At 35.0% G+C, this 23,363-nt stretch overlaps 1 protein-coding gene across 2 annotated transcripts in view; it reads left to right on the forward strand.

Moving 5' to 3' along the window:
- Positions 1-23,128, forward strand: part of LOC106872006 (uncharacterized) — a 39,328-nt gene extending 16,200 nt beyond the window's left edge. Inside the window, exons 1-6 of one of the 2 annotated variants that reach the window (XM_014918812.3) lie at positions 3,634-4,355; positions 14,114-15,226; positions 18,585-18,649; positions 19,520-19,710; positions 20,770-21,100; positions 21,557-23,128. In XM_014918812.3, coding sequence (XP_014774298.1) covers positions 4,103-4,355; positions 14,114-15,226; positions 18,585-18,649; positions 19,520-19,710; positions 20,770-21,100; positions 21,557-22,534 — 2,931 coding nt within the window. In that variant the 5' untranslated portion in view covers positions 3,634-4,102 and the 3' untranslated portion in view covers positions 22,535-23,128. Of the gene's footprint in view, positions 1-3,633; positions 4,356-14,113; positions 15,227-18,584; positions 18,650-19,519; positions 19,711-20,769; positions 21,101-21,556 lie in introns of those variants that run through there. The other variant, XM_014918810.3, reaches the window with a different exon arrangement.
- Positions 23,129-23,363: the final 235 nt, after the last annotated feature.

Here is a 23,363-nt window from a genome sequence, read left to right on the forward strand (position 1 = left end):
AAAATATGTTATTAATAAAATATGAATACTTTGAAAAGTTAATTTAAAACTTAAAAGTTAACAACTTTCTCTGCTGTTAGAATGTAAAAACCTTACTTTGCAAAAGTTTTATTTCTAGCCGAAGTCACTTTACGAACACTAATTTTAGGAAATATACAAATTTTAAATCGTTATTTAATTATGTACTAAAATATCAAATATGTTATATAAAAAAAATAATAACCTACATTCTGGTTCGCATTGTATGTAGAAACTATGTCTATTGTTGACTGCAATTTATTCCCCGACGGTGCTAAATATAGGGTACTGGGATAAAGTGCTGACATTAAAAATGTTAAATAAAATAAACATTGACAATAATGTATACACACATCGTTATTTTAATATAATGTTTGAAACACATATTGATTACATGTAGATATTTTTGTTTCTTTAAAGATCAGTTTTATTTGTAGTTAGCAACTCTACGATTGTAAAACCTGTAGACGTGTGTGTAAGATCGTTATATACATTGCTCGCATCCTGTTGGAGTATAAATGCTTAAGCTTGCTTGGAGGAAGCATCTTCTGGATTGATATACCAACTTGTTAATCATAAATGCTGAACAGTAACATAATGCAATTACCTTCTACCTCCATATCCATCCTACTACAACTTTACATTTTTTTTTTTTGCCTTTAACTAATTGTTGATCACTGTTTTCTCCTGCCCACTCTCCGAAGGACACATGTCCGAACTTTAGATCTGTTTCTTTCCTCATAACATAAAACGTATTTCACTGTTGTATTACTTCACAATTGCGAAGTTTGCTTAGACTGAGATAAATTTTTCAACCATTCTGTTTTTTTTGTTTTTTAATGGAATTTGTGATTAATAAGAAGGAAACTTTTGCTTGAAGGATTAGTGGACAGACCGACAAAGGCTAAGTTTAACAAACAACATATCACCACTCTAGGGTATTGGATTCTTGAGGGAAAATGGCAAGGCTCTTACGTCGAAAACTATGACAGAGCACTCGTTTTTCATTTTGCATCCAATATCAGACTGAGAGATGCAAGTGGATCTGAAGGACAAACTCGTCTTCCCAAAGGATTTAGCGGTAACATCACTCCGACCAGACATGTTCTCGCTCTCCAGGAGTACAAAATAGTCATCATGTTCGAACTTACAGCACTCTGAGAGGACAGACTCGATATTTCTCGCCAACTTAAGGAAACCGAATATCAGGTCGAAACCTTGTCTAGGGATGGGTGGCATGTACGTATGACATGTACGCATGCTCAGTGACTTGCTTTAACAGTTGCAATCAGCTGAATGCACATTGCCAGTGACATTTGACATAATTACCCACACTCTGTGGTCAGGATTCTTTTTTTGGTTTGATGTCGGTATCGAAGGGATTACCAGACACTGGACAATACAGTGAGAGCAGCTTTCACTCACATCGTGGTATTCGTTGCTGTGTACGTGTCTGTCGTGGTAAAATATGCCACTCCTTAACTGTTGCTTTGATTTCATCCGTAACACGAGGTAATTATGTCATTATCTGTGAAATTCGGCAACTTACAAAGATCTTTAGATCAGGCAATACTTCACCGAAAGGAGATATAAGCTTCTGCTTATTCCTGTCTGAAGTATCGTCCGGTGAATTTACTTTGTTGACATATCGACAGAATTTTTATACCTTTCAACCTTTCAATCAAGTCCGCCTTTCTTCCAGTAACATACTGTCCATATAATCTTAAATATTTCTTTAACTCAGGCACAGTAAGTACTTCGATAGCTGAATCATCAAGCTGCTTTATATCCATGATAAGACGTAAAACAATAACAATGGCATGGGTTAGCCTCCGGAAGTTTAATTATCTACATGGAGCGCCGCCTAGCCAAGGGAGATAACCTACTTATAGGAAAGCCCTATATCAGTGCACTATTTCTTCCAGAAGATTGATCTGGAACCCAAACAACTGAAGAAAGCCAGTTAGTCACTGTAGATGAAACCAGCTCAAGGTGGCTATGAGACCTCAAGTGGAACCCTTCTGCTGCCCAACTCAGACGAAGCTTTTAGGCTAAAGAGCGAAACGCTCTTGACAATGAGATGCCAGCTGACGATACGGAATTGTTTTTAATATTACGTTGGATTCAGAGTTTGCAAAACCTCTGAGTAGCTACTGTAGTTTCTGCGTGGGGCAAAGCATCTCCGATGTTTATTTCGCGTGTTGTTAGCAGGAAACCAGAACTTCGTGTTTACTGAAGATGTGAGAATCATTCTGAGTGAAAATCTAGAATTGTGACGTGTCTTGATGTTATCCAGAAGAAACCTTCCTCGTAACTATTCTTATCCACTAGATCTGAATAGTATTTGTGCTTTAAAAGCAATTGAAAATATAAAGCAGCGCGTCGTGCAATCAGATAAATCAACATCTGCAATTAACAATATGAGAAAATTACCTTCAAGTCTATGATGCAATGCCGCACGGTTTACGTCGCAGGGATGCTCCAAGTAATTTAACATTAACGACAAGGGGAAACATTTTCCCCTATTTTATATCTTAATTTATTTTTTGCTAAATCAAATTTTTTTGCAATTTAATAAATTTAGTTTTAAAACGCATTATTCTATCTATACTCGTCAAAGAGGTGGCAAAAACTTAGGTTTTATTCAAAATAATAAATGCAGCATTAATTTTAAAACATTTAAAAGAAAATATGTGCAGTACCTGTGTTATAGTTTTGGCCAGTTTCTTGAAGAGCTGAAATTGAACACGTGTAGTATTTCATAAACTTTATTGCTCTATTATTAGTTCTTTATATATAATTATGATCAGTAAAATGAAACGTTTAGATTTCAATGAAACTAATAAGAAACAGCATGGCTAAACTTAATGCAAAAACTTGAAATTGTTACGAGAATGTTTCAACTTTTGCTAAACCTGCCCTATACCACCGCCCTACTAAATTAACAATAAAAACATTTTGTTGGTGCAGATTAGCATAAAGTATATATCACTAAGAAAAAACATTACGGAAAGAAATAGGGAATATCTTTTATCGGAATAGATACAAAAATTCAAGGATCGTTTTGGTTTGACGGGCAACATTTTTCATTTATGTTTTATGTAGTGTTTTTGGTACCGTAACACTTTCAAACTTCGTATACTTGTATATTTTGTGTTATAGAACAGATAAAAAATTTTGTATTCAAAGTTATTTCGTGTAAAAAGTTGTCGTATTTCGGTAATTTCAACCAATCACTGACGTCTATTGAGGTGAAAACAATTACTGCCGTGGAATGTAAACAACGGTGTCATGGGATTTTTTCCCTTGAATAAAATTAATGCCGTTGTTTGTCAACAACAACTACCCGTGTTACTCTTATTTATGACATCGTTAGTGCGTTTGTACTGGTTTTAGTTTTAGGGTTAGGGTTTTAGAGTTAGGGTTAGTTTTAGGATTACGGTTAGGGTTATGATTATTTTTGCCGTAACCTCACTCATAACCCTAACCCTATAACTCATAACCATAACCCTAACCCCTGACTAGGGAATAATGATATAATTAAACAGGGAATAACAGTCTTGACACCGGTAAAAATTATTGTTTATAAAAAGAGAAGTAACTGTATTCAGCTGAATAGACGTCAGTGATTGGTTGAAATTACAGAAATACGACAACTTTAACATGAAATAACTTATTAAGAACTCATTTTTGTTAAGAAGGCTAAGAGAAAAAGATGTTTTATATGACACATTCTACCAGTATCCCAAGTTTGAAAGTGTTTCGTTTAGAAAACAAGTGTTGCCCGTCAAACCAAAAAGATCCATTTTCTTAACTAACTAAGCATTACCTACACGCTACCTATTTGATTATAATTTGTATTCCGTAACTTAGCTCACCGACAGTCACGTGATATACTTATTGCCTTCCATACTTTACGCTTAGCTCCGCTATACAAAAAAAAATCTGTTATTTAATACTTATAAGGCAACAATGTTATTATCTCACTTTTATATTCATTGGAAACAACTAGTCTCCAACTTAGGACATTTTCTCAACTTTCATAATGTTTTGTAATGCGGCAGGGTTTAAATGAATTTCTATTATGCCGTCCGACTGTATTGTTAAAGGCTGTCACTCGAACAGTCGCATAGACAAGTCAATAACATTTTTTCTACTACCTTGGGACAACATACAGCTCCGAACAATCTGGGTTAGATTGGCTGGTTACGACCCCCTCGATGCCAACGACGTGAAGCACATAACTAGGGAGCATAGCATTTGTAGTCTCCATTTTGTTGATAACCAGAATAGCTTACTGCACAGCAGCATTCCGACTCTGAATCTTCCAATCCAAGGTACGATTGTTTATTCCCTAGCTTCCTTAAAACACAAACTCATGCTCGTAAACGAGTTAATCTATATCTATGTTTCGTTAACTTTCTATTACTAAATTGTATATTTTCCTTGTTTTGTGGGCGCGGAGGAATTTTTTTCGTCGACGTCTCCGTACGAACTTATTTAGCTTAGGGGATTTTTTTGGAGCGTAACCGATAGAAGTGAGTCTAAAGTTTTGTCGTTTGAGTATAATGGGACGTAACTCGACTCTTGTAACAACATTAAATTTTTTAAATTTTTTGATTGAGGTAAAATTAGGCGTTTATTATTCCAACAGAAATGTAAAATAGAAATTATTGTGTGAATGTTCACCAACTAATATTTTTGATTGGCGATCTTTGAATATAACGTACCCATTTCATTTTTTTAAAGTTCAGCTTTGGCAGTCGGCTGCCAATTATTCGTAGTGGATTGCAAAAAAATCTTTATTTCAAAGTTTTGGTGTAATTTCATCGGTGATCAGAAAATTTTATTTTATGTTGTTCAAAATGAAATATAAATTTGAGCGATGTTACAGTATAAAGTACCATTTTCACTTTCACAAAACTCGTTATTACTTGACTAGCTAAGCACCGGACTGCGTAAACAACGTTCAGCATATTGAATGGGTGAAGCACGTATTCACTGCATGGCTTGTGAAGAGAAACTCGATATTTCGCAGCCTTTTAGTGTTGTTTGTAAGAAAAAGGCTTATTGCAATTTGCAAAATATACCGGAGATGGCGTGCAGTTGGATATCGTTTATTGTTTCAGTAAGAAAAATGTCTTTTTTTCTATAAAATAGCATTGATATAAATGAAAATAATTAAATAATATAAAGTAGACAAAACCAGAATAATTAAAGAGTTGTATGTTTCTACGAGTTCTGTATTTGCTATTGGGTTCCGAGGACCCGACTGTTACCGGTGGATTCAATTAAACGAACGTCTTATACAAAATAAATGAAATATTTCCACAAACCTTGCAAGAGTCTAATTGAGAGAACGTGATTGAAGTCTCGAAGAAATGTTTTCTAGAAGTACTATATAGAACAGAAAACACTGTTCAATATTATAGGAAATACAATTGCTCATAAGCATTCGTATGATAGAATGTCATTATTATGACATGCGTTTAATTACTGTATTATTGATCATGGTAGGAACTTTCGTAAATCCTGCTAACCGTCAAGTATGTTCCCCAGATAATGACTCAAAAATGATCTCATGTCAAGAAATAATTGAAGCAGGTGAATAGTACATTTGGAAAACTTTTCAGTAGTTACAAAAACATGTCATTGCAAATAGCAAAATAGTGATGTAGCGTAGGGTACGCGAATCGCACAGGGTGACCAATTAAATATACTTGTTTGCTGTAGTCAATTAAGGACGGGGACGGCCAATTTGGCTATTGTACAGGGCAGATGAAGAGATTTGCAGTTGCCAAACTGGTATCAACAAACGTGAAAGTGGCACACTGTACTCAGAGATTGCCCTTTTTGTCTGGATGTGGATGTCTTTTTGTTATAACTTATAGCAACTTACTAATAAGTATACAATCAAGATTTGCCTTCATATTTCAGCATTAAATAATTATAAAGTATTGGAGATTGAAATAAATCGATAGGATCCATATTGTACTGTAGAGACATGACTTGCTCAGAAAGCAATTTCTTAGATGACAATTGTATACATAAATATAAATTTGGTATAATAGAATAAAATACAATATTTCATTATATAAGTGGGAAATTCCTCATGGAAATTATCAAAACATCTATAACTTCAAGAAGGTTATGTGTTTGATAAATAGTTATTGGTCTGACAAAATAAGATGGCAATATACACAGCAAAGAAAAATAGGATATAAGAGAGGCTTGACAATGGATGATAAATATGAACATATTACTTCATGTGGGGTGCAGCATAATCATGCAATTGATCTGATTTTAAATGAAGCAAGCACCCAGTAAAAGTACTCTTGTATAGTAATGTGGTCCAAGATGAATTGATACTGCTTACATTGCAACAAGAAAATATAGATAGTTCTTCCTAGAACTTTGAGCTTGTACTTTTTCCCAAGCAGGAATACATACATATATAAAACACTTTTTTTCTCCCAGTGACACACATATTGCACATAGTTGCTTAAATATACTTCAGCATTTAGAAAAATGTCCATCCATATAGTAGGTTTCAAACTTGAAACTACTCTTTCATCCTATAATTATATGAATGTGTCTGAACTGGAATCCAATAAAAAAGGCACGGGAGTCAGTCAGGCAGCACTGGCATACAAGCGCACACACATTTTGATAAGTTTGAAAGAAAAAGTTAAAATTTGGCACATGCCACATAATACTGTGTAAGGTCACCTTCCATTTGTGACCCACTAAAGTTTGTTTACAAATACCTGGCACATCTCTCCCACCTCCTATATACATATATGGTGATGCAAACAGGAAAACTACCTGTGAATTGGAGGAAAGGAGTTCGAGAAGGCACTTGTTTTTTGTATTCAGGGGAATCTTGTATGATGGACACCATCACTATCACCATTTTTTTTCTCTCTTACTGTCATATACTATGTATACCTCACATTTTGTAATGTATAGCAAGTATACATTTTTTTAATCATTGCATTATATGTAAACCTTTACACTTTATTTTTGTCTTTATATTGTCCCCTTCATCCGTCACCCTGGTGGAAAATAAAAGATATTATTGTGTGAGAGAGCAGTGCATGCCATCAAACTGACACTGGGGTATAAATATATGAAGCCCAACATACCCATCATGACTACCTGTCAGATAAGGGTACATCAGGCACATGCATCACAACCATATGTGCACAACATTGTGATCTCATATCAAGATAAACAGTGCATGACCTTGCAGGTGGGGCCCAGTTAGAATTTTCTTCAGGTTAAGTAGCCCATCTCACTCAAAAGGTCCCTGAATAAGGGTTAAGATAATGTTTCCAGAGATGAATTATTCAAACCCTAAATTCCTCTCAAAACATGGCTATGATGCTCCGCCGCCACCACCACCACTGCTGCTCTTCTTCTTTACATTATATTTTTGTCTCATGACAACCAATTAATGTTACTGAATGGTTTCATGCCAAAATTGGAAAGGCAAATGTAACAATCATCAGACATAGCTATTATAAATAATAATAATATACCTCTATAATATCTAATAGCTGAGTGCCTGCTTTTTTTCTGACTCAAGAAAATTTATTGGATGAGTCACTACCAGAAATGGAGACGAAGTTTAGGGTGTGGAATCAAGGTCTAGAATTGAAGGGCCTTAGGGTTAACCTAGCAAAAACCAAGGCCTTAATAAGTAGGAAGGCTGTCAAATCACAATCCCCTTCAGGTTGATGGCCCTGCTTGATCTGTAGAAAAGGCATGAGTAGAAGCTCCATATGATGTACCCAGTACAAGCTACAGACACATAAAAAATGCAGCAATATCAAAGGAAGGCTAACTGGGAAAATAGTTTTTGTGTGTGGCAGATACACTGGGGTAATAAACACTGAAGATGTACAGAAAACAGATTCCATCACATGCCTGCAGAAGAAACTTGAAGTAGTTAATAGCTTCCGCTACCTAGGTAACAAAGTCTGTAGTGGGGGCAATGACAGGAGACCTGGACCTTTCTAGATATGCTGATTGAGAAAACCTCACAACTAAAGTGAGATCGCAGCCACACATGTCTGGCCCTGTTAAGAATACCCCTAATGTGTCAGGCGATATGATTTGCTTGAGAAGACCTGTTGAGTCAGGTAAAACAAATATCATAGCTATGGCCAGTTCCCCCTGACTGACTCCCGTGCCAGTGGCACGTAAAAAGCATCATCCGAACGTGGTCAATGCCAGATCCGCCTGACTGGCTCCCGTGCTGGTGGCATATAAAAACCACCAACTGAATGTGGCCAATGCCAGTACCCCCAGACTGGCTCCAATGCCAGTGGCATGTAAAAAGCACCATCCGAATGTGGTCAATGTCAGGTCTGTCTGACTGTCTCCCATGCTGGTGGCACATAAAAAGCACCATCTGAACGTGTCCAATGCCAGTAGCCCCTGACTGGTTCCTGTGCCAGTGGCACATAAAAAGCATCATCCAAATGTGGCTGATACCAGTACTCCATGACTGGCTCCCATGCCAGTAGCACATAAAAAGCACTGTCCGAATGTGTTTGATGCCAGGCCCGCCTGGCTGGCTCCTGTGCCAGTGGTACGTAAAAAGCACCTACTACACTCTCGGAGTGGTTGACGTTAGGAAGGGCATGTAGCTGCAGAAACATTGCCAGATCAGATTGGAGTCTGGTGCAGCCACTAGCTCTCCAGACCTCAGTCGAACCGTCCAACCCATGCCAGCATGGAAAACGGACGTTAAACGATGATGATGAAGTATATTTTTATTAATATTTAGCAGAAGCAACAGAGTGACTCAAACTCCAAGAGTTTCGTGTATCAGCACTTATCTATATATATATATATACACACATACATACATACATCCTGTACACACACACACGTGTTTCACCTGACAAAGGAGATGACAGAAGGTCATATCAACTGATGGTACTACAGAAGACCTGACTTTGTGCACAAACTCTGCATACACACCTCCCTTGCCTATTGTTTTGTGCATGCATCCATCTGTTTATTGTCCACTCTATACCTTTAGTATATACTATCACTGCTCAAATTGATGATATTGTAGGACTTAACACGTTGCCTTTTCTTGCTCAAGACAAACCTCTATAACAATAAAGCTCTCAATACTCTCTGTAAAGTAGTTGGTTTAGGAAGGACATCTTACCATAGAAACTATGCCAAAAATGAAACATTGGAGAAAGGCATAGTCCTTCAACTAGTTGAATCTTCTCAAACTGTCCTACCCATGCTAGCATGGAAAATGATGATATATGTATGTATATAATAATAGACTCTCTTGTTAAGAACAAAACAAGACTCAGGAGGAAAGGAAGCATTGTTGCTGAACAACATGCATAAATTTACTTTCAAATCAAATTTGTATGGAACTTATCTAATGCACTCCTTGTGTTACCTGAACTGATGCACAATATGCTAAGTCATGCAAAAAAGAAAAAAAAGAAGCATGCTATGGAATATAGAGATACCAAGCCCAAACAGATGATTGCTGATCTCTTTTTACTACTATCATGTGGGAAGTTCCCCTTGCTGAAAAGTTTTGTCCAATACTACCAAACATATGCCTAAATGGATCATAGGCACAAACTGGAATACAGAAAATATTATTATTATTATTACTATTATTAATCAGGTCGCTGCCGTGAATCGAACTCGGAACCTTGGGGTTAGTAGCCCGCACTCTTGACCACTACGCCATATGCCCGTGTACTTAATGCTATATTGAGATTTACAGAGTTCTATCACTCTTCAAGTGGGTCTTACAATGTGACCATTTCTCATTTCAAGTATTTGTACAACACGACTAATTATCGGTAGAAGTATCTTCCATGTGGGAAGGGGGCAACTAACATATATAGTTTCTATTACTACTAACTAACGTTCATATCAAATCTCTTTTATATAAAACAATGTAAAAAGTAGGTTTGTGTAAGACAAAATGAGAACACTCACATGAAGATAGGGCTATTTGTGCGAGGTGAATGCAGAGTATCAAATTCTGGTGCACATCTGAAGCCATATATGTTTGTGGTTTTAATATAGGGATATTTTGGATGTTTTTAATGTAGGGATGTTTTGAAAGTTACCAATGTAGACCGAATTTGGATTATAATGTTGCAGAAGAATCCACTGGCCTTTGTTCAAGCCATTGTTGTATCTCAGGAATTTAAGATTTGAAACTTTGGTTAATGTTGACAAATGGATTTTAAAAAAATAGTGTAACTGGTGTAAAAAAGGTGGGGAAAGCAACAGGGTGGAGAGAGGCCTTTGGAAAATTCACAAGATCCGATGTTTTTCCCTCTTAACTTTGAGGAAAATATAATCCTTTTGAAGTCACAAATAAGGGTTTTCCTCAAGAACTTAGATGCTAAACGTCCCTTTGAAAGGTTCAGGTCCTTCTACTATATATTATATAGATAGATATATGTGTGTGTGTGTGTGTGTATATATATATATACATATATTAGAAGTAAGGACCCAAACCCTTCAAAGGAATGTTTAGCATCTAAGTTGCTGAGGAAAAGCCTAATTTGTGATTTCAAAAGGATTATATTTTCCTCTAAGTTACAAGGGAAAAACTCAGAATTTTGCAAAGTCCTCTCCCACCCCCGTTGCTTTCCGCGCATTTTTGTTTTCAGATTCGTTTCCTACGTAGGTGTGAAGTAGAAAGATATACATTTTCCTGAAAGTTACGAGGTAAAAACATCGGATCTTGTACATTTTCCGAAGTCCTCTCCCCACCACCCCAGAAAAGATTTTCCCCATAAATTTCTTTATAATCGTACTGAAAGGTATTTATATAAAATTTCATTTAAAAAAAACCATTTTCCTAAAAGTTATGAAGGTAAAACATTATATCTTGTGAATTTTCCGAAGGCCTCTCCCTGTTGCTTTCCTGGAATTTTTGTTTTCATATTCGTTTCCTACACCTTTTTTTTTTTAATCTCGTTCCTTGTAATAATATCAACATTAACGGAAACTTTTCCTGCTTTTAACAGTTGTTGTTGGCACTCCGTCGCTTACGGCGTCGAGGGTTCCAGTTGATCCGATCAACGGAACAGCCTGCTCGTGAAATTAACGTGCAAGTGGCTGAGCACTCCACAGACACGTGTACCCTTAACGATATTCAGCGTGACAGTGACAAGGCTGGCTCCTTTGAATTACAGGCACAACAAAAACACGAAGTAAGAGTGAGAGAAAGTTGTGATGGAAGAGTACAGCAGGGTTCGCCACCATCCCCTGCCGGAGCCTCGTGGAGCTTTCGGTATTTTCGCATACGGAGATTCCGTAAAATTGCCAAAAATTGGAATTTTTAAATGTGTGCCCTCTCCCACTTCCAATTTCTTCATTTTTTCCGTAACCCTAACCCTAAATTGGTTGGGGATACAAAAGGAAGTCTTGCCTATTATATTATCAGGTGATAAGAATTAGAGCAATCAAAACAATCGTTTTTTTTATGCATAGATGCACTGGCTTTAACATAAATATCACAGAAAAACCAAGAGGGTTTATGGGAATTTTTCTAGAATATAATTCAGATTTTAATCTTAAAATGTAATTGTTTTTATCTCATTGGGATGTAAATGATTGTCTGTGGAATAACTTGTCCTGTTCACTTTTCAGTGTATCTCATGTACGGAAAATTCACCGACCAACAAGTTACCTGTTAGCAAATTCACTTTTAAGCAATTCGGTTTATATTCACTAAAACCTTTTTGAAGCTTAAATTCTCTTGTCATTCGAACATATATGATAGGTTAGGGTTAGCCGATTAGATGTAAACAAAACCCATGTGCTTTTACCTGACGTTTCTTCACATCAAATCGAAAGATAGCCGCTCTTGTGGTTTGGGGAGAGTCATTACGTCGGTAATAATAAACACACGCACTATTATTATTGGTGCAATGAACCGCCCAAGACAAGATTTGTTTCAACACGAATTTACATCAACAATTTTGCAAACCAAATGCATAAATAAAATATGATAGTTCATATGTTTTTAAAATATGGCGTTTGAATTTTTCGAATCAAAGAGGATACAAAAACAAAATGTATATTATTAGTCATTTTATTAAAGAAAAACAACTGAAAAAAAAAACAGTACAGTGGAAATGTGTGAAATATAAAAAAAAATGTCATGCACGAATGAGTACAGTCGGTGACACAAAAGTGAACACACCCACATTGTCGATGCATTAAAAATTTGTGAGTTAATTTTTTGACTAGTTGTTGACAAAACATTTGCCATTTCCTTAATTTACTCACCGTTGGTCGGCAAATTGCTGTCGGGGAATTCTTAAGCAGTGCATTGGCACTGTCATGCTATTAGCTGTCAGATTCTTTGGCTACTGACAGCTAATACCATGACTGGCCGGAGCGAGCTATATGTCTGTCTGTCTGTCTCTCTCTCTCTCTATCTATCTATCTATTACTCGAAAGTTATTGGAACAAATTTGACACCTATATCCATGCGTTTGAAAACACAACACAGAGTATAAGGGTACTCGCGTCCGCGCTAGCTAGTCGTGAGTGGTCGATCCTATTATTTTTAAACTTCAAACTTCATTTGTTTTCTATTTTGATAAATTCTCTCTGTTGAAAATTATATTTTTATATTTTAAATAATTTACAATTTCAGGAAATATGTTTTTATATTAAATTTGTGTTTTCTAATAAGGTGGACGAGTGATTGATAGATAGATAGATAGTAGATAGATATCAGTAAGTAAGTAAGCCAATAGCTCGCTCCGGCCAGTCATGGTATTAGCTGTCAGTAGCCAAAGAATCGACAGGCCAGCAACAGGCAGACAGACAGATACTTCACTAGCAGTGAGCACTTTCACTTCTGACAGCTAATAGCATGACAGTGCCAGTGCATTTAAAACTTCGTTATTTAATGTATCTTTTTTTGTGAATTGTAGTGTATCGAGCATATCGATTGATCATATAGAGGTTCTCTCGTTGGCTTGTGTTAGATTGTTTTCCGTGAGTGCTTTTGCTATAGTATTTAATGAACATTTTGTATTTTAGTATATAAAAAAGATTTTAAATGTAGCGGGGGGGGGGGCTTAGAATTACGTCCCTTTATGCCTAAATGAAATGATTTTGAAAGTCGGTCGTCTCCCTGCAAAATCCCCCCCCCCCCAACAAAACAAGTAGACCGTAGCACAGATTCAAAAGAAAAGAATTCCTCCGCGGACGCCAAACAAGAGGAAATTATAAGTTTATATCTGTTTTAATGTACTTTCTTTCTAATTCAATCAGAATGTCTCAAAATTAATGTTATTTATTTAAAATTGCTTTCTGAAAATTAACTGCTCAAACTGTGTAAAATAACTTCGTTTCTTTCTCTGAAGTAAATTACTTTTCTCCCTCTCCATACTTTCGTTGGAAGCGAAGCTAGTAGAGTCATTAAAATAGCGACTAAATGATCAGAAGTTTGCGTCCTGTGACTGGTTTCTATTTCGCAAAGACGATCGGTAACTAAATGGATACCATAAAACGATGATTTACTACTTAGTAAAACGGAATCACGAGAAAACCCGAGCGAAAAGGAGAGCCTCTACGCAGTCATTTGGTTTTTAGAAATAGCAGCCAAAGCTCATATCTACTCTATACACATAGTTAGGTGGAGAGGGGTGAATATTACATCCGTGAAAAATAAATATATATATGTATATATATAATAGAGTATAATTATGACTTCTTCATTTAAATAATGTTTTGTTACTTGCATTAATAAACCGATTCCTTTTTGAGAATTTTGATCACTTATATTGCCGGACATGTTAAAGTGTAAATCCTTTCAAGTGCAACTTTAAATATTCTCGAAGCGAGATAATGCAAATTATTTTAATTTGCTTCGAGATTAAAATAACCTCAAAACAAATTAAAATAATCTCAGAGCAAATTAAATAGTTTTTTTTTTTGTTTTTTTTTATAAAAACATAGCGGACGTTTGTGTTTTGAACTGCTTGATTTTACGTTGAGTAGTTTTAAATTGGAATACATTGCATCATTTAACTTACTCCTACAATGTTACGTTTGCTTACAGATAATGAAAGTCAGTTCGAAAGTACTGCTAGTTCACGAGGTGTCAAACGAGGAAGCAAGCGAGGACCATACAAGAAGTCGGCACTCGAAACTCGAAAGCGTGTACTGTCTGCAGCTGAACGAGGAAAAGATATGAAATCTATTGCTACAGCACATGGCGTTAAGAAGACAACTGCATATAATTGGGTACGCAGAGATCGTGCATCACATTTGCACCGTGGAGGTATCCGTGATAAGGTGAAGAAGATAGAGCATGAACATATCGAGTCACTTATTGAGTGGTTAAACGATTGTCCACAATTAACATTGAAGAATCTTTGCGAACATTTACTTTCAAAGTATGGATTGATTGTGTCCGAACAAACTATAGCCAGTCATCTAGATGGAAGAATAATTTCATTGAAGCAAGTACATTTATGCCCAGAGACAGTCAACAATCACAAAAACAAGCTTTTGAGGAAGGAGTATATCGAGAATGTGATGAAATCATCTGCTGAAGGAAAGTTCTTTGTATATATCAGCAAGTCAAATGTCAACCTTTTCCTTAGAAAAAGTAAAGGAGGGTTAACGAAAGGAACACGTGCAGTTGCGCATCTGCCTTCTTCCAAAGGTCCGACTATCCATATGATTGGGGCTCTTTGTCAAGCTGGATTGATCGATTTCCAAAGAATAAGAGGAACTTACCGGAGTGACTCGTGCAGTGTATGGGTACGAGACCTGTTGCAAAAAGTTATTGGCAATGGTACTTCGTGTGAACAAATTGTGATGGTTATTGACAATGCCTCTTGCCACTCGGATTTAGAAAACGTCTTAAGTGAGTTCGAAGGAGCAACACTTCTTCGTCTTGCGCCTTATTCACCCATGTTAAATCCATTTGAGAGTGTCTGGAGTGTGATTAAGACTCAACTCAAACAGAAGGAAGCCAATCAGCTTTCCGAAATGACAGCAGGTGATCCACAAAATGTATTATCAAAATCTGAACGGAAACTTAGATTTGTGGAAAGGTTGATTGACGAAAGTGTAACCGTCATAACGCCTAGTATGTGTTTGAATTTCGTTAATCACACCCAGTTGTTATTTGGACGTGCCCTCCAAATGAAAGATATGCCTATTGGTTAGTAAAAAAAAATTTACAAACTCATTATGTGAGAATGTTGTTGGTATGGCTATTTATTTGACTGAATCGTTTTAACTTGAGATGTGTACCTACTTATAGGGCTTGTGACTTCAGTTCTAAAATAGGTGATACCCATAAATTCAAGAAAGATATTTTGATACTTGTTCTATAATTATTGCCAGTTAAAATTAAACTAATTTATTACTCGCTAGATAAAGGCACCGGGAATATGGTAGGTAGCACTATTTAAATTAGAAAAGAAAAAAAAAATTTGTTTAGAGATTATTTTTATATTTCATTGTTATTTTATTTCGAGATTATTTTAATTTTCAATTAAAAGGATGTGGTTCTGTGGTGAAAATGCACACTAACCACTGTATTTAAAACTGGGGAAACGATATCGTGATGCGTCGTCTTAAACGCCGAGAAGAGCTTAGAAATGACGGTCTAACGTCTACAGTAATTGGGTTGGGTGAATCAGACTCATAGCGCTTGCGCGAGATTGTTAGTTGTTATCTTGGTGTCACATGCGTTGTAAATATTGTTTCTACGACTTCAAGATATCATAAAGGCTCGTCATGGCGCAAACACCTACACGAAGGAAATACCAAGCTGGGTTTAAGTTGAACGTAATAGCATATGCTAAGAAGCACAATAATTGCGCTGCTGCACGAGAATATGGTGTAACGGAGAAGGTGGTGAGAGATTGGAGATTAAAAGAAGATATATTAAAGAAAATCCCTAAGAGCAAATGTGCAATGAGAAGAGGTAGTGCACATTGGCCAAATTTAGAAAATTATTTAGCAGATATAGTTTGCGAATATCGAAAAAATGGATACGGTATATCAAGAAATAAAATCCGCAATATGGCACTCGAGTGGGCAAAAGAAAATCAAGAGGATTGTAAAGACTTCAAAGCCACCGCTTCATGGTGTAGTCGATTCATGGAGAGACATAACTTAGTATTGAGAAAGAGAACCAAATTAGCGAAGAAATTACCTGCAGAGCTTGACACCGAAATAACTTATTCCCATCGTTCTAAATTAATGCAACGTAAAAAAAGTAATTACTTTCTTTATATCCCTTTGTCGTTTTTATTTGTAATTTCTGTCCTCTAACATGCTATATTTCGTGTGAAGCTTTGTCTTATACGTTAAATATAAGACGAAATAAACATTTTGAGGGGAAATTTACGAAGTCGTCTTATATACCTTGTCGCATTATAGACCGACCCATACGGTCATTTTTCTATCGGTGCATTATTATAGTCGGGATTTTCTTTTCTTGACACCGCCATTAATGTTTATGTTGGCGTTTGTTGTTATGTGAAAAGTTGCACAACGTACAATTCAAAATCGAAGGTGGTACGAAATCTCGAAGCGAAAGAGATAAAATAGCTTGTTTACTGTTTGGATTAAAAACCCATACGGCGGAAGTAAAGGACATGGACTGCACCCACTTTGGGGGGGGGGGGGGTTTCTACAGAAACCCACTTTTTTGACTGCAGAGATTCCGAACCTGCAAAATAATCGACACTTGTTACTGTTACTCTTCCTATGAAATTATGGGTTTCTTGCAGAAGTTTAGTTGCACTTTTTTCACTCTTGACTAAAAATTCCCTGTTAGGAACAAAAGTAACGTTTTATAACTAAGTATTTTCCGTTTCTCTTCAGAACATGTTCTCGGCTGGTGAATGTTCCTGGAAAAGTATTTTAGAATTTGGTGCCATTTAATCAGATTGTATGTCTGACTTTAGTAGATGAAAATAAAGGGATTTTTTTTTTTTTTTTGTCCCAAAGGTTTAAGTAAAATGGCTAAGTAAGACAACTAGCACATTGGTGTAAATTGATATTCCACAACAAGCATTCACTGTGTTATTTAACTGTGCTTACCGAGGAATTATGAACAATATATCTGATTTAGAATACGTTACACTTGTGCTTTATCTGTTTTTCGTTTGCTGCTAGAGTTACTATTGTTAAGGACTCACAATTTTCAACAATTCGTGAAAGCATGAACATTTACTTTACTTTTTTAAATTTTTTTGTATCAAATATAGAAGTTTTGAAATTATTACTTAAGACTTACTAATAATTTTAAAATGTAGATTATATATTGTTATCAGTGAGAACTCATAATAGTCGCTCTTTGTAATGGAATAAACCGTTAATAATTAATATATCTGATAATTATTTGGAAAGTGAAGATCCAACGATGGTAAATTTTTACTATTACACTTGTCTCATCAGCATGTATGGGTTTCTTAGAGAACAAGTGGATTCTGACGGTTTTGATGGTCATATTCGTTCAAAACTCGTGAAAAAAGACTTAGGAAAACGTACATTTTATCTTCAAAGTATGACGGATGAAACAGTAAAAATTTGCCTCTTACGACTTTGGCTTATTGAGATATTATTTCATATTCATGATCCATACATTTTCAAAAAGTAACTCCATAATGACTAAGTAGGTATAAGCTGTTAGCAGTCTGTAACCAACCCGTTGCTTGTTTCATTTAATTTTCATAAATAGCTCTTTTCTTTCTCTCATCACAAATGCGTCTAAAATAAAATAAAAAGTATTTCAAGAAGTGTTATCTTTAAATCTTCCATGCAGTATTACATGAAAATTATTGAACCTATAAACTACAAATGGTTTTGTACGTGATTGAGAAGTTTGCTTACCAATGACATGATTTGGGGTCCAGTCCTATTGAATGGCATCTTGAGAAATATCTTCTACTATAGTGCTGAAATGATCAAAGCTTTATGATTGGATTTGGTTGACAGAAACCGAAAGAAGGCCATCATATGTGTGTTTGCATCACATGATAGTTGTAAATGAGCATCACCATACCAGTGGTGTCCTTTGTTTCTAAACCTCTGTGAAACCATGTCTGACCAAAGGGAAATAACACCTTGGTTGACAACAAAGGCATCAAGCCATAGATAATTTGCTTTGACAGATTCTATCTGGCTCGTATAACCATTGAAAAGTGGAGTTTAAAATGATGATAGCAATTTAATTTGGTTCCTTAATTACACTAGTAAAAGTTGACTTATGAGTTAATTAAAACCAAGCTTTACTGATTTTAGAACTTTTGTAGCCACTGCATTTCTAAATTATTCTGAATGATAATGGAGTTAATTTACCAACACATAATTTCATATTTAATAAATATGGTTATTCAACCATTGGGGTATTAAATTAAATACTATTGAAGGACAGTGATCCATAATCTGTATGCCTGTAAATTAAAAAAAATACTTGCAATATATTCATTATCAGTGTAAACAGTAAATAATGATATGAAGACTGTATCAATGTATTTGACACTGTTTTATTTAAATTTCAGGTTCCAATGAGTATGACAAGATTCTTGAAACTGCTTCAGAACTCTATACATCTAATCAACTTCCGGTAAAAATAATATTAAAATTTCTCAGTAGCAGCTGCCTGTGTTAAAAGGGTTTCATCCAATTGAAAAGTTATATAAGCACTCTGCTGCCCTATATGAACCCTTCCACATTTACACTGAAGGAATCATGTACTTTTTCTATATTAGTATAGAACAGGGATGGGCAACTTTTCCTCAACTGGGGGCCACATCATACCATTTCCAGGTGGGAAAGGTCCACATGATAAAACACATGCATGAAATATTACTTGCCTGCTTTACACTGAATTTTTTGCAGTTCTTGATTTTATTTGTCTTAGTATGAAATTAGTAACCTAGAAACTTGTCGAGGGTTGCAGGTTGCCCATACATGGTATAGAGTCATGCACTTAAATTGTACTATTAATAAAATTTGTAGACTTGAGTTCAGGTAGGCAATTCTTTGGAAAAGCATAATGTGTTTCACACTGTGATGCTTCCCAGCAATGACAGATGTTAATAGAAACTAACATATCTTTTATTTTTTCCCTTATGATTTTTGTGAAAAATAACATTGTTTTTTCTTCAATATTAACCTTAAGTTTTTTGGAATGCCAAGTAATGTTTCCATATTCTTTAAATAACATCTTTTACATAAATAAAGAATTGAGATTTTTAATTGGGGATCTGAAAATTATGCCTTCCCCAGTGTCTTTAGTGACATGTCAGTCAGTATTGTTATCAGGGAATTAAAATCATGCCCAAATCAGATTAGAAACTGGCAACACATGAGGTATTGTGAGAAAAAAGAATTACTGATAGTAGTTTTATTCAGTATTGAAAGGTATGTTGAAGTTAAGTAATATTCACAACCAACCATTTTGATTTTCATTTACTTCTTTTATTCCTTGTAGGTAAAATCACAAGTGATTAAATCAGCCCATCAACAAATTACTCCTTCATATTCTTTAAATAAGTTAGATGTGGAACACCGGCGGAAAAATCTTTCCTCCTCAGCATCAAAATCCATCAATAGCTTATCAGATGCAAACCAATCATTTTCAACACCTGCAAAAGTTCCTAAAAAACATAACTTCTCTAAACCGTGAGTAATTTCAGAGTTTCATAACTAATTGATTTAAATTTGTCTTTTTTTTTTAGATGTATTCATATTATTCATGCCATTAATCTATTGGGAAAAAAATCATAGATGGCTAAAAGTTAAGTTGCTTTCTTCCTGGCTAAATGGGTAATAATGTGTATCTTGTTCTGTTGTTAAAGGAAAATGCTGGATTTCTAGACAAGACAATTCATAGGGCAATGAATATTAGACTGAAAATTTTTAACAGTGCAGTGCTCAAATCTTCCTACAAGCTACTGAAGACTAAATAGTTACTACTAACAGTTGTTGTAAATATGGACTCTTAATGAACTGAGGCCATGTCCTATTTTAATTAAATTTGATCCATTCACTTACATTGCTAATGTTCATAGAAAAGATATTACAGCTGTTTGTCTTCAATAAATCAACCTGAAGAATATTTCAGTAAAAAAATACCAAAAGAGTAAATAAATAAAATAAAAATATTAAATATTCCACATTTATTTACAATTAAACCCTGAAGTGGACAGTAACATTCTCTACTACTAAACTGCTAAGATTAACAAAGCAAATGAGTAAACAGTAAAACTGTCTGTTATACACTTTCTTGCTCCTTTTTAGTAGTAGTTTGTTTAATGTTGTATCACTTGATACACTGGAGTGGTTCTTGTTGCTTTAATCCTAGGAGTTTAAATTTAGAAGACATGGATCTTATTGTCAGCTAAGCCAAGTAGAGTGAGTTATGAACCTTGCCCAGTAAAACCTGTAATAATTCTTCACTAGCCTTTACTTCATTGATGAAATCAAATTATTTTAAGGCTGTCTTTAGCTCTAGTTCTCTTTGTGTGATGGATTGTTTACTATTTCATGATATAAAATCTTTTGATATTAGTTTTACTTTTTGAAAGTTTATCTAAAATTCTCATACAATTCTATTTGCTTTTCTTTATTAAAATAACTTTTAGTGTAGATGTAGAAAATTATCAAAAATGATTTGGTTTGATTTTTTTTCTGCTAATAATTGTTTGACTTTTATTTATTTATATATTTTTTTTTTACTAGTTTTATTTCAGCTGGTCAAACTCATGTTATTGACAAACCAGCTGCTGTTTCATCATCAACTACTGATACTAGATCCCAACCAATAGATTGCTCGAGTAGCTCTTCCAAAAATCAAAGTTTTTCATCAAAAAATATTCAGAAACTACAAACTGCTCCTAAATCTGAGAAACAGTTGCAAATGAGTCCAACAATAGATGTATCTCACCAAAAAGAGAAACGTATGCTTGTAGTTCCAAACCATCAGTCATCTGTTATGTCAAACATGTCATCATTATGGAAAGCTGGTCGGTTGTGTGATGCTTATATCAGCAATGGTACAGTTAGTGTTATGGTAAGTTTGCATTTCAGACTATATTTGTAGATTCTTCTCTGGAAGAAGAGTTAATTAAAATAGTGTTTATTTTTATTTCGTTATTTTGTTGGAAGTTATAAGTACAGTTAAGTAACTCCAGATATGAATGCCTGAGCAAAGTGTTGAAGTGAAAAGACCTAAGAAAGGAAAACAGTGTGGATGGAAATAAGCAAATAATATGAATGACATTTATTATGCCATTGCCTTTCTACTGTTTTGTTGATTACCACCACTATTAGGTGGAAGATAATGACACTTTTGATGACCACAGAATGCTTTTCTTTTAATGTATTTTTATTGGTGGGTGGAGACTACTGAAGTTACAATTTGGAACTGTTGAGGCAAATGGGATTTGATTGGAATATGTTCTCTCTGGTGATAAGTTAATCTTTTGTTTTCATTCTATTAATTTTTGCCTTTGATTTTCATTTGCAGGTTCATCAAATTGTCTTTGGAGCTGTATGTCCCAAAGTGTTACCTGTATTTTACAATGCTTTTCATTCTGACTTGCCTGCTGTAACATTCCCTTCCACTGTGAGTGAAGAAGCACTATTAGCTTTCTGTGAGTATATGTATGATGGTGTGCTGGAACTAGATAAAAACATCCTGTCGCAATTGAAAATTATTGCCCAGTGTCTTGACATGCAGGGTTTTGATCAGCTTTGTAACAACCAATTAAAAATAGCAGAAAATTCAGTAACAGTACCAACAGATATGTTGGAGTCAATACTTACTGAACCTTGCTCTTCATCAGGACTTATCTCAGACGTCACAAACACTCAAATTACATGCCAAGATAATTTCACTCCTGTTTCTCAAGTAATTCCTATCACTCTTTACAACCGTAATCTTGAGGAAAATTCCAATGTACTTTCCAGCAAATTTCCAACAGAGATAAAAAGAAAAGTTGTGAAACAAGAAATTTCTGATACTAGTAATGAACAAGATGATATCAACAGTAACCATGAAGATGACCTGTTTAACAAACCACAAATCAAAGTAGAACTGATTGGTCCAGATGATCATCGATATGGATACCAGGACTTTTTGTCAACACAACAAGGGTCAGACATTTCTGATGCAGATTTAACTCAGTCAAGCTTGCTTTCTCATAATACATCTTTGGATAACTTTGAACACAATTCTGATATACAGCAAACTGAGCAATCATTATTATCATCTTCATCCCTCTCTCCTCATTTCTCACTTCATTCAGAATCTCATCCAGTTGGCTACATAACTCCTACATCAATTCGTAGACTAGTAAGTTGTGATAAATTCCAACATCTGAAAAATTCTGAGAATTCTAAGCCTTATCCTGTTAGTTTGTTTAGTGCAAATTATGAACCAATATCATTATCTTCATCCAACTTACAATTAGTAAATGTTAAAAAGAAGCATATAGCTAGATGACACCAAGGATTACTTATACTGTGTTTCATTTCAACAGAACATCATAAACAGATACAATTCATTTTCTTTCTTTGTTTTAGGTATCATGTATTTATTTTGTCGCAGGTATGATTCTACTGCATAAGAGAAAAGTCTGTCATATGGGTGGTTATTCTCATTTATTCTAAGTGTAAAAAAATATCCAACATATGTAGCTTTTTAGATTGCCATTAGAGTTTGCAGGCTATTTCTTTACAATGTTGTCTTTCCTTTTGATTTGGTAAGTGCTGCAGAATGTCTGTAACACAGTTTTAATAATGTTCTTGTCTAATTCTGTACCTATTCAAAAGGAAATCATAAGTATTTCTCTGGTGATTCTCAATTTGAGAAAAGATAGCCTTTTTTTATAATTGTAAACGTTTTAGAATGGAAGGTGTTGTAATGAGGGAGCAAAAAAGCAATTCACATTGAATTTATTAAATTATAAAGTTGACAAATCATGTATAAGACATGAAAAACTGCAATTTTCTTTCAGATGGAAATCTTTTTGTTAATTAGATCCCAGGAGTATGTCAAGGCAAACATTAATACATGCATAAAAACATTTTCAGATAATCTTTTGTGTTTGTTTTGGATTTCTTTGTATGGAGAGAAAATGTCTAGCTGCTGCATATTCTTTGTTCTGGTTTCATGGCACCAAATGAATTAGATAAATTTGCACAAGACTGGATATGAATTCTTGACAGTTCAGCAAACTGAAACATGTAGACTTACTGTACTGTGAAAATATAAAAACAAAGCACTAATAAGTGGTTTTGTAGTCCCAATCAGTGAGCTAGTAACTAATATT

This window comes from Octopus bimaculoides, chromosome 3 (genome assembly GCF_046866305.1).
Source record: "Octopus bimaculoides isolate indiv1 chromosome 3, ASM4686630v1, whole genome shotgun sequence".
NCBI classification, from domain to species: domain Eukaryota; kingdom Metazoa; phylum Mollusca; class Cephalopoda; order Octopoda; family Octopodidae; genus Octopus; species Octopus bimaculoides.